This window comes from Leucoraja erinacea, chromosome 20 (assembly GCF_028641065.1).
Source record: "Leucoraja erinacea ecotype New England chromosome 20, Leri_hhj_1, whole genome shotgun sequence".
Lineage (NCBI taxonomy): Eukaryota > Metazoa > Chordata > Chondrichthyes > Rajiformes > Rajidae > Leucoraja > Leucoraja erinaceus.
The window spans coordinates 30027765-30040209 of NC_073396.1; the positions used below are offsets into that span (position 1 = coordinate 30027765).

Consider the following 12445-nt stretch of genomic DNA (forward strand, 5'->3'; position numbering starts at 1 on the left):
ACTTGTTGTCGGCTGGCGGATTTTGGAGGTAAGGGAGCAATCGGGTTGCGGTTTCTTGGTTGAGCGCGCCGACCACGTAGAAGTATTTTGATGAATCCGCGACAATTTGCTGAATTTGAATGGGACTAAATGTGTTGGAACCACACATGAGGTTGGACTGCCCAGAAAACGGGCAATTTAAGCGAAACCGCGTTCTACTGGGCGTGGCTGGCATCGAGATTCTCGACGGCGTTCATGATCGGACCTAAAAAACGTTCGGATCTTCGGGGTCACCAATGTAGTGAGATCAGGCAGGTTGAGCGTAATATTCTTTATTAACAAAAACAAATGCTCAAAGCAGTCTAGAACTAACAATTCCAGCTCTTGTCGATGCAAGGAGCGCTAACTACGGATTACTCTCAAAAGCCCGCGAACTAACCTGCCCGGTCCCGACCAATGACGAGGGTTCTGAATACCCAGCCCCACCACTAGGTGCCGCTACAATATATCTGTTTATTGTTGGAACATTTTTCATTCGGGCAATAGAAACTCATAATATGTTTTGAGTAAAATGACTTGAGTAAAGTGACTAGCTCAAGTCAAGTCAAGTCAAGTTTATTTGTCACATACACATACGAGATGTGCAGTGAAATGAAAGTGGCAATGCTCGCGGAACAACAAAACAACCAAACAAATTATAAACACAATCATAACACACATATTATTTTACATAATAAATAATAGAAGGAAAAACGTTCTGTACAGTTAGTCCCTGGTGAGAAAGGCGTTTACAGTCCGAATTGCCTCTGGGAAGAAACTCCTTCTCAACCTCTCCGTTCTCACTGCATGGCAACGGAGGCGTTTGCCTGACCGTAGCGGCTGGAACAGCCTGTTGCAGGGGTGGAAGAGGTCTCTCATGATTTTGTTTGCTCTGGAGTTGCACCTCCTGTTGTATAGTTCCTGCAGGGGGTGAGTGAAGTTCCCATAGTGCGTTCGGCCGAACGCACTACTCTCTGCAGAGCCTTCTTGTCCTTGGCAGAGCAATTCCCGAACCAGATGGTAATGTTCCCGGACAAGATGCTTTCCACCGCCGCTGCGTAGAAGCACTGGAGGATCCTCGGAGACACTCTGAATTTCCTCAATTGCCTGAGGTGGTAAAGGCGCTGCCTTGCCTTACTCACCAGTGCTGAGGCGTGTGATGACCATGTCATATCCTCAGAGATGTGGACTCCCAGATATTTAAAACAGTTCACCCTATCCACAGGATCCCCATTTATACTCAATGGAGTGTACGTCCTCGGATGATGTGCCCTCCTAAAGTCCATGATTATTATACGAGCAGCTAATTATACTGTTACATTTTGAAAGCAATGTCCCAAAAAAATCAAAGTCCGTGTTTCATGCTGTGAAAGCTATGTGTAGTTGAGTATTTTTGGGATATGGATTGAATTTTTATTTTAATACCCAGCATCTTTTTTGTTTTGCGTGGCACTATTGCGCAGATAGTAGAGTAACAATCTTGGAGCATCAGAGATTGAGGACCTCTGGTGATGTCTGCTTGGAGATTGCAAGTTGGCCCTGTGATCATCTGAGTTTCTTCTAGGTGCTCTGGTTTGCTCCCACATTCCAAATATGGATGGATTGGTAGGTTAATTGACCACTGTATATCGTCCCTAATGTGGAGGTGGGTGGTAGAATCTGGAGGGTGTTGTGAATATATAAACAAAAAGTGGGAGTATTGTAAGATTAGTGTAAACTACTGTTTGGTCCAATTGAATATTGGAAATGCAGAATCCTTTTTCTTTGCTTCTCTGACCTTTCCAAAACTACCTTAGTAGCCTCCAATCTTCCATGATCTGCAATATTTAGCCTTATTTAATCTCTAGCATTTTTCTGCTCGTTGAGATGTCCAAAAGTATTATGTCCAGTAATGTCCAGGAGCGAAAAAGACTACAAAAAGTTGTGGCCACTGCCCAGTCCATCACCGGCTTTGCCCTCCCCACCGTCGAAGTCACTGCCTCAAAGGCAGCCAAAATCATCAACGAGCCACACCATCCTGGCCACACACTAAAGAAGGTACAGGAGCCTGAAGACTAACGTGCATGTTCAGGAACAGCTACTTCCCCACAGCCCAGGCTATTAAACACAACGAATAAGCTATGAGCTATGAACTGCAAAAGACTATATATTATTTGTTATTTGCACTATATTTGTTATTTATTGAACTTTTACTTTTTTTCCCGTTATATACAATGCTCACATATTCACATATTCTGTTGTGCTGCAGCTAGTAAGAATTTCATTGTCCCGTCCGGGACCCAAGACAATAAAAACACTCTTGACTCTCTTGACTTGACTCTTGTTGCTGACCTATTTTGGCTCTGGTTTATCAGAGTCTCTGATTTACAATTTGTTGTCTTGCGTTTTAGTTCTTCAATGTATCTGCACATCCAGATCTTTGTAATCCTTATAAATTATTGACAAACACAGTCAATCAACAGGAAACTAGTATACTTTGATATACTGCAACATGGACTGGCTACTTACCTTTTAACACTCTCATCCTCGCAATCCATAGTTTCTTCAAATACAGAGTACAAACGTTCTGTGAAGTTTATTTATCTTATTATTGCATCTCATCAAACCACAGTTTAAAAAAAACAGTGATGCTCTGTAACAGGATCAAAATCTCTACTTGCACAAAATTAGTGACAAATTCCTGCAATAAAAAATTGAACAGTGTGTTGATCATATAGACACAAGGAACTGAAGATGCTGGTTTACCAAAAAAGACAAAAATCCTGGAGTAACTCAGCAGATCAGGCAGCATCTGTGGAGAACATGGGTGTGTGACGTTGCAGGTCCGGATCCTTCCTCAGAATGACATGCTGCCTGACCCTCTGAGTTCCTCCAGCACTCTGTTTATCTCTCAAGATTACAGCATCTGGCAGTCCCTTGTGTCTCCATGTTGACCAGGAACATACTTCATTTTTGGATTTTCTATTTTTTTTAATTTAATATTTAATGTATTTTGCATTGTGTGTAATGTGACAAAATCCAAATTGGTGAATATGAACTAACCTATAATCCTGGTTCTTTGAATATCTTTGCAATATAATCAATTCTATTTGGCTTGTTAATTGTCCACATTTTTGGCATGTGGATGTCACAGACAGGATCAGATTTATTGCCTGTCTCAAATTGCCCATGAAAAGGTGCTTGAAGATCCCACCTTTTTGAAGCACTGCAATTGTGATGAAAGTGTTGCCATAATACTATTTCAGAATTAAATTACAATATTCAAAAATGGCAATACTTTCCAGATCACAGAAACCTGGAGGTGTGGTATTTCCATGAACATGCGACCTTGTCCTTCCAGGTGGCAAGAGGTTGCCGGTTTGACAGGTGTTATTGACTGATGGGCCTGTCCCACTTAGGAGACTCTGCCCTCGCTACATGGTCGCCACATGTTCGCTGGTGGTCTCTGGTGTGTCTCCTTCATGGCCTCAGTATGGTTGCCGCAAATTTTTCAACATGTTCAAAAATGTTCTGCTACCTAAAATTGGTTGCCATGGAGATAATCGATAATCCTGTATTCGTAGGTGCAGTTGTAGTGGGGTCGCCATGTAGTTGTAGGTAGTTGAGGTAGTCGTAGATGGTTTTAGTTAATCGCCTTTGCTGACCAGTCATTTCCATTGGTTCATTGGGGGAAAATAAAGTAAGCCGGAGTTTTTTCAGAACCAAAGAAAACCGACTGGCGAACTTCGCAGTCTGCCGAACTTCACAGCTGTGTATCTCTCGCTTATTAAAAGTTGGCTGGCTTCTTAAAAGTTGTCTCCACTCCTTCTCCCCCCCCCTTTTGTAAAGGACTTGCCATACACTGTGCTTTAGCCGTCTTAATTACAGCGTCAACCTTCCTATTCATTGCGGTGTGTGGCTGTATCACCTTGGCATTGCACCTTGTGACTCTGACAGTCGCTGTTCAAGTTGCTGGTTTTTCAAGCGACTGCTGGCAACTTGACAGTCACTGGCAGTCCGCTGAAAAATCACCTGTGGGACAGGCCTATGAAGGAACTAACAGTTGTGCAATTTGTACACGGTACAAACTGGCCTATGTTCATCCAGAGGTGGAGGGAATGAATGTGTAGCATTAGAATGCCAATGAAATGGAACGTTTTATTGTGAATGGTGTCAAATTTCTTGATTATTCTTAGACTCATCCAGGTAAGTTGCATAATGTTTCATAATGCTCTTAAATTGTGTCGTGTGGATAGTGAAATTCCTTTGGGGTGTTGAGCTGAATTGCTTGTGTATTGCTTTGTGGATGGTCCATTTTAGTTTCTGGTCCGAAGTGATCGCAAGGATGTTTAGCATGTTAATAGAGGGATGTTAGAAGTATAAATGCATTTAGGAATCAAGAGTAGGTGTTTCGACTCTTACTGTTTATGATGGTGTAACAAATGTTATGTGCAATTTCACTTTGCCAATTATGTTTTAAATGATTTCATCTAAAATTATGAAAATTGATAACATTTATAAATCAGATAGACACAGTGCTGGAGTAACAGGCGGTCAGGCACTATCTCTGGAGAAAATGGATAGTTGACGTTTCGGGTTGGGACCCTTCTTCGGACTAATTGTAGAAAGGAGGTGGGGGGGGGAACTGGAAGTGAGGGGGAAAAAAACAGGATACTTTTTTCTCTTGCTTCCAGTCTTATTTACCCCATTCTCCTTAATATTGCAGTTCCTTGCATTCATAGATCAGGGTGTGAATAATTTTTGAGAACATAATCTAGTTATTTCAAGTACATTATTATTAACGATTTGTTAATAATTCTTTAAAGATTCTTTAAAAGTTATCATGTAATGTTAACTTACTTTTTCTTTTTTCAGGTGTTTTTAATTATACACTTTAGGCCATTGGTGAATTCTTTGGCTGAAGTTATCTTGAATGGGGACCTTTCAATGTTTGGCTTTCATTCAGAGCAGGAAGCTTTGAAACACTCAGTAAGTCTTTCTCATTCCTGTTCAGTTGAGATGGCTATCCAATTCCTCATACTGAGTTAACTTGACTGGAGATGCTTTGTTCCGTGTGATATCTAATCCTTTCTAGACTTCTACCGTACTAAATTCAACATGATTCTTGATCTCAATGTCCACTTGATAGCCTTTACATTTAAATGACTAAGTTCATTTTAATGAAACATTTTTGATAAGTAGTACCTGTATTGGGAGAACGATATATTGAACAATACTTGGAAAAAAGATGAACATTAGAGACTGCAGAGTTTCTGCAAACATAACTGTAGAATAGAAGAGACTTTCCTTGAGGAAAAATCTTGTTTAATCTGATGTAAAATAATCTGGAGATGTTTGTGTACACTAAGTGCTTACCATTCATTTTATGATTACAAAATCAATTATATAATTCTTAAACACTCGCAACAAGGGCCGAGTCCCCCTAGTCCTCACCTTTCACCCCACCAGCCGTCACATACAAAAAATAATCCTCCGTCAGTTTCGCCACCTCCAACGTGACCCCACTACTCGCCACATCTTCCCATCTCCCCCCATATCTGCCTTCCGCAAAGACCGCTCCCTCCATAACTCCCTTGTCAATTCTTCCCTTCCCTCTCGGTCCACCCCCTCCCCGGGCACTTTCCCTTGCGGCCGCAGGAGATGCAACACTTGTCCCTTTACCTCCCCCCTCGACTCCGTTCAAGGACCCAAGCAGTCGTTCCAGGTGCGACAGAGGTTTACCTGCATCTCTTCCAACCTCATCTATTGCGTCCGCTGCTCTAGATGCCAGCAGATCTATATCGGTGAGACCAAGCGGAGGTTGGGCGATCGTTTCGCTGAACACCTCCGCTCGGTCCGCAATAACCAAGCTGACCTCCCAGTGGCTCAGCACTTCAACTCCCCCTCCCACTCCGCCTCCGACCTCTCTGTCCTGGGTCTCCTCCATGGCCACAGCGAGCAGCACCGGAAATTGGAGGAACAGCACCTCATATTCCGTTTGGGGAGTCTACACCCCCGGGGCATGAACATCGAATTCTCCCAATTCTGTTAGTCCTTGCTGTCTCCTCCCCTTCCTCAGCTCCCCTGCTGTCTCCTCCCACCCTCCAGCCTTCTGGCTACTCCTCCTTTTCCCTTTCTTGTCCCGACCCACCCCCACCCCCGATCAGTCTGAAGAAGGGTTTCGGCCCGAAACGTTGCCTATTTCCTTCGCTCCATAGATGCTGCTGCACCCGCTGAGTTTCTCCAGCTTTTCTGTGTAACCATATAATTCTTAAATGTTTGACTGAGCTGTTTGGAAGAGAGAGCAGTTTAAAATAAATAAATAAATAAATAAATAAATAAATAAATTATAAAAAAAGATTTTGCCTTGGCAAAATAATTTAAAAAATGATTTATAATAGTGAATATTAAGATGAAGTGTATAAGATCATACACCATTCATGGCCAGTATCTGAGCATGAGGTAGTTTGTCCTGAAATAGAATGCCAGAAATGAATTGTAGCGGACACATGAGACTGCGGATGACTGTATCTAGAGCAAACTGTTGGGGAAACTCAACCGGTTAAGCTGCAACTGCAGAAGGAAATGAATCCTTAACTTTGTAGTCGAGACCCTTCATTTAGACAAGAGGAGAGGCCAGTATCAATAACTGAGGTTGGAGGGCTAGGGATAAAAGGTGGATCCAGGTGAAGAGGGGTTAATTGGAAAATGGAGTTGGATAGGGGATGGAAGGATGGAGATGGCGATGGGCTGGGAGGTTATAAGGGGAGACAAAGGGCAGCAGATTATAGAATCGGATAAAAGTTGGAAGATTGGTAAGCCAAGGGAAATGGTGAGATGGAATAGGGGACGTAGTGGGAGGAGTGTGTAGGTGATGGGCAGATGGAGTAGGTGGGCAAGGAGAAAGAAATTGGTTGATCGGGAGCTGATGAAGGTTTCAAATGAAGAGGGCCTGGGTAGATCAGGAGAGAGAGAGAGGGACATAGTGTAATCTTTTGTTGATAATCACTGCCACTAACTCTCGTAGATTTTGGATTATGCTTGACATATTTGTGTACAGACAGGTGACAAACATTTTAATTTGTAAATTGTAAACTATGCAGCATTTTCCTCCCCTTATTTGAATTTCTGTTGAACAGATTATGTTGGTCCCTGGACTGGGATTGACTGCTTGGCTAGAAATGCACAGTGCCCTCCATAATGTTTGGGACAAAGACCCGTCATCTATTTGTTTGCATCTGTACTCCACAATTTGAGATTTGTTATAGAAAAAAAAATCACATGTGGTTAAAGTACACAATGTCAGATTTTATGAAAGGGTATTTTTATACATTTTGGTTTCACCAGGTAGAAATTACAGCTGTGTTTATACATAGTCCCCCCATTTCAGGGCACCATGATGTTTGGGACACATGGCTTCACAGGTTTTAGTAATTGCTCGGGTGTGTTTAATTGCCTCCTTAATGCAGGTATAAAAGAGCTCTCAGCACCTAGTCTTTCCTCCAGTCTTTCCATCACCTTTGGAAACTTTTATTGCTGTTTATCAACATGAGGATCAAAGTTATGCCAATGAAAGTAAAAGAAGCCATTATGAGATGGAGAAACAAGAATAAAACTGTTAGAGACATCAGCCAAACCTTAGGCTAACCAAAATCAACTGTTTGGAACATCATTAAGAAGAAAGAGAGCACTGGTGAGCCTATTAATCGCAAAGGGACTGGCAGGCCAATAAAGACCTCCACTGCTGATGACAGAATAATTCACTCTTTAATAAAGAAAATCCCCAAACACCTGTCCGACAGACCAGAAACACTCTTCATGAGTCGGGTGTGGATTTGTCAATGACCACTGTCCACAGAAGACTTCATGAACAGAAATACAGAGGCTACACTGCAAGATGCAAACCACTGGTTAGCCGCAAAAGTAGGATGGCCAGGTTACAGTTTGCCAAGAAGTACTTAAAAGAGCAACCACAGTTCTGGAAAAAGATCTTGTGGACAGATGAGACTTAACTTATATCAGAGTGATGGCAAGAGCAAAGTATGGAGGAGAGAAGGAACTGCCCAAGATCCAAAGCATATCACCTCATCTGTGAAACACGGTGGTGGGGATGTTATGGCCTGGCATGCATGGCTGCTGAAGGTACTGGCTAATTTATCTGCATTGATGATGCAACTGGTGATGGTAGTAGCATAATGAATTCTGAAGTGTATAGACACATTTATACACTCAAGTTGTACTCAAGATCTGCTCAAGTTCAAACAAATGCCTCAAAACTCATTGGCCGACAGTTCATTCTACAGCAAGACAATGATCCCAAACATACTGCTAAAGCAACAAAGGAGATTTTCAAAGCTAAAAAATGGTCAATTCTTCAGTGGCCAAGTCAATCACCCGATCTGAACCCAATTGAGCATGCGTTTTATATGCTGAAGAGAAAACTGAAGGGAATTAGCCCCCAAAACAAACACAAGCTAAAGATGGCTGCACTACTAGCCTGGCAGAGCATCACCAGAGAATACACCTAACAACTGGTGAATTCCATGAATCGCAGTCCTCAAGCAGTCATTGCATGCAAAGGATATGCAACAAAATACTAAACATGACTACTTTCATTTACATGACATTGCTGTGTCCTAAACATTATGGTGCCCTGAAATGGTGGGAACAATGTATAAACACTGCTGTAATTTCTACATGGTGAACCCAAAATGTATAAAAATTGCCTTTATTTAAAATCTGACAATGTGCACTTTAACCACGTGTGATTTAAAAACATTTTTTTTTCTTTTTTGCCCTATTACAAATCTCAATCTGTGGAGTCAGTTGACTGGGCTTACTCTTTGTTTACCGGTTTTACAAATGATGTATAAAGCATTATGAGAGCAGGAATTTATTTAAGATATTTATTTAAGATCCAAATCTGAGGAAGGACATTATTGCCATAGAGGGAGTGCAGAGACGGTTCACCAGACTGATTCCTGGGATGTCAGGACTGTCTTATGAAGAAAGACTGGATAGACTTGGTTTATACTCTCTAGAATTTAGAAGATTGAGAGGGGATCTTATAGAAACTTACAAATTCTTAAGGGGTTGGACAGGCTAGATGCAGGAAGATTGTTCCCGATGTTAGGGAAGTCCAGGACAAGGGGTCACAGCTTAAGGATAAAGGGGAAATCCTTTAAAACCGAGATGAGAAGAACTTTTTTCACACAGAGAGTGGTGAATCTCTGGAACTCTCTGCCACAGAGGGTAGTTGAGGCCAGTTCATTGGCTATATTTAAGAGGGAGTTAGATGTGGCCCTTGTGGCTAAGGGGATCAGGGGGTATGGAGAGAAGGCAGGTACAGGATACTGAGTTGGATGATCAGCCATGATCATATTGAATGGCGGTGCAGGCTCGAAGGGGCCGAATGGCCTACTCCTGCACCTAATTTCTATGTTTCTATGTTTCTATAGTATTTTCAAATTCTGTTAACTGCTACCATGAAAGCATAAGGTAAGGACAAAGCAGGTTAATCATTATCTTCAAGAAAATATCATGACTCTCTTCATACTTCAGAAACAGTCCACTGAGATTATCTATCTGGGAGCAACAATTAAATTGCAAACCCACTTTGTTATGCACTCAATTTTGAGGAAAGTGGGAAATATCCACCTCCCAGTGGAACTCTGACAAAATAATCTTTCAGTTCAAATGTCCCAAGGGGAGTGGGAGGGGACTCAATTTCTCAGTAAAGTCCCATCAACTCTAATCTACTAATATTATTCTTCTGCTTTCTTGCTTCTCTGATCCTCCCTCTGACGTAGCTTTTTCCAACTCCACTGACTAACTCTTCATCTGAAACCAAGGTCTGTATTATTTTTTGAATATTTATAACCATAATTTGTTTATTCAACAGGTTTTTGGCATGAAATGATAAATGGCTTTTAAAGCCAAACTGTTTTGTGTTTATGATTGTATTTCTGTTATTCAGTTACATGCTCAGTATATATCAACATGAACTCTGAGGTATTTTTTCCAAGCTAATTTTAAATAAATGAAGTAACAGGGGTAAAATAGTTTGTTTGCGAAAAGATAGACAGGATTTCAGATTTCAGTCTGAAGAAGGGTCTTGACCCAAAACGTCTCCCATTCCATCTCTCCAGAGATGCTGCCTGTCCCGCTGAGTTCCTCCAGCTGTTTTGTGTCTATCTTCGGTTTAAATAAGCATCTGCAGTTCCTTCCCGGACAGGATTTATTTATGATGGAAATGGAAAAACAAAATATTAGACTCGCCCGAGTTATTCTTGAAAGAAACAAGAATTAAATGGTAAAAGTTCCGTGGAAAGAAACAAATATTTTTATAAATAGAACCACGTAAATCTAGCTTGGATATGTTAGGGTCATAGATTTTTACAGAAGGGAAACACTATCTTCAGCCCAACTTGTCCATGACAACCAGGCTGCCTACCAGAACTTGTCCCATTTGGCCCGTGTCCCTCTCAACCTTTTCTATCTGTGCACTTGTTCAAATATCTTTTAAACATAAATGTATTTGTAACAACTGACAACATTATCTTTATTGGGTTCTGTTGAAATGATGAGGGATGCAAGTTCAAAATTGGTGTCACACAGAGACCACTTTTGGCACAGATTGCTTTGTAATAATTCAGTCATCTTGGTGGATGTTATCAGTGTACATTTGGATCAAGGGCTGTTCAAGACCAATGAAAAGGCAGGCATAGCTGGGTCCCATGCAAGTGCCTATGGCTATACCTTCAACTTGATGAAAGTGAGAGGAGTTGGAAGAGAAGTTGTTGAAGTTGAGGACAAGTTCCGTCAGGTGGGAGAGGGAAACTGGTTGGGTGTCTGGTCAAGGAAGAACCAAAGTATTTGGGACCTTTCTAGTGGGGGATAGAGGTATAAAGAGACTGAACATCTTTGGTAAAGATGAGGCAATGGGGCCAAGGAATTGAAAGTTATTCAAGAGTTGAAAGACATGCGAGGTGTCTCGGGTGTAGATCGGCAGGAAACGGGACGGTGGGATAGGATGGAATCAAGGTATTTGGAGATGAGTTCTGTTGGGTAGAAGCTGAGGAAACAATGGGCCTGCTGGGGCAGTCCTATTTGTGTATTTTGGAAAGAAATATAAGCGAGCAGAGTGGGGCTGGGGAACTACAAGGTTGGAGGCTGCAGATGGAAGAATGCCAGAGGTGATGAGATCGGTAATGATTAAGCTGTTTAACATTTGGAAAATACCACAGCAGCAAACTGGAGATTTTGAAACAGTTCTTGTTAATAAGATGTTTTAATAAGGCCAGGGTAAAAGTAGGGTTGTTTTTTTGTGGAGGAGGGAGGTTATGGAGAGGAGGGAGATTCTTGGATGGAAGGAGAAGTGAATTATGAGTAAATTGAGAGGTCAAATATTAAATGCTGTTCATTGCATTAAATGTGTGCTTTCAATAAAATCCATGGTTTGATATGTTGCAGCCTTTACTTTGGTTCATTACCTCTTAATATAATAATTGATTTTGTGGGATATAGTCATGCTATGCAGTATCATAACTTTGATTCCTGTTACATGAACATGGATGCTGTACAGATTTCCATTGGATCTGTGCAATGCCTAATTTCATCCAGAAGCTATGCTTAGTACAGTTGTGATGTACTATAATTAATAAACTATTGGGTACAGTAAAAGCCCACAGTTATAGTACCACACATGAAATGAATAAATTGGTACTTAAAGTTAACGTTGGTTCAAAATATTTCAAGTGTCAATCAAAAATATTGTTTTGAAACCAGCGATTTTAAAATGAATCAATTATTTATTAAGAAAGGAAAGTATCGATATGTTGCTTCAAAGTGCCATAATTTGGGTGAGATGTACTGTAATTTAATTTTTGGTCTAGGTGTAAAATATTTGTGTAAGAATGTTTGACATGAATTGAATAATGAAAGTGGAATCTTTTACAAGAGCACTATGTATTTGTCATGATGGATGCTCAAAAATATCATGTTGTGAAAATCATATTCATTGTGTCATTAATTTTGAAGAAACCCTTCAGGTGTGTTGACAAGAGAGAGCAGTTCCATTTGCCCATCATCCCCTTCCCATCTGGGGTTCTACCTTTTACCTCTATCCCACTTTTCCATGTACTGTTGCTATATACACTGGCAATCTTTCATGTTCCCTCAGGCCCGATGCAGGGTCACGACCAGAAACTTCGACTTATACCTTTTTGCCTCTACAGATGCTGCTTGACCCACTGAATTGTCCCAGTGTTCTATTTTTTTTTTCCCCCATCTGTGTAGTTTAATACATTCATAGGATGTGGGTGTTACTACCAAGGCCACATCAATTGCCTGTCTTTTACACTAATTGCCTATTACACTGGTCAGTTATAAGTGGGTGGGAGTCATGCAAAGGGCAAACTGGGTAAGGATTAGAGGCTCCTTCCCTGAA

The 12445-nt window shown here is 41.2% G+C and overlaps 1 protein-coding gene across 6 annotated transcripts in view; it reads left to right on the forward strand.

Moving 5' to 3' along the window:
* clec16a (C-type lectin domain containing 16A) overlaps positions 1-12445 on the forward strand; it is a 178826-nt gene that overhangs the window by 55380 nt on the left and 111001 nt on the right. For 3 of the 6 annotated variants that reach the window (XM_055651761.1, XM_055651764.1, XM_055651763.1), the window contains exons 4-5: positions 4873-4986; positions 9807-9848. In XM_055651761.1, coding sequence (XP_055507736.1) covers positions 4873-4986; positions 9807-9848 — 156 coding nt within the window. The remainder of the gene's footprint in view (positions 1-4872; positions 4987-9806; positions 9849-12445) is intronic. The other 3 variants (XM_055651766.1, XM_055651762.1, XM_055651765.1) reach the window with 1 other exon arrangement.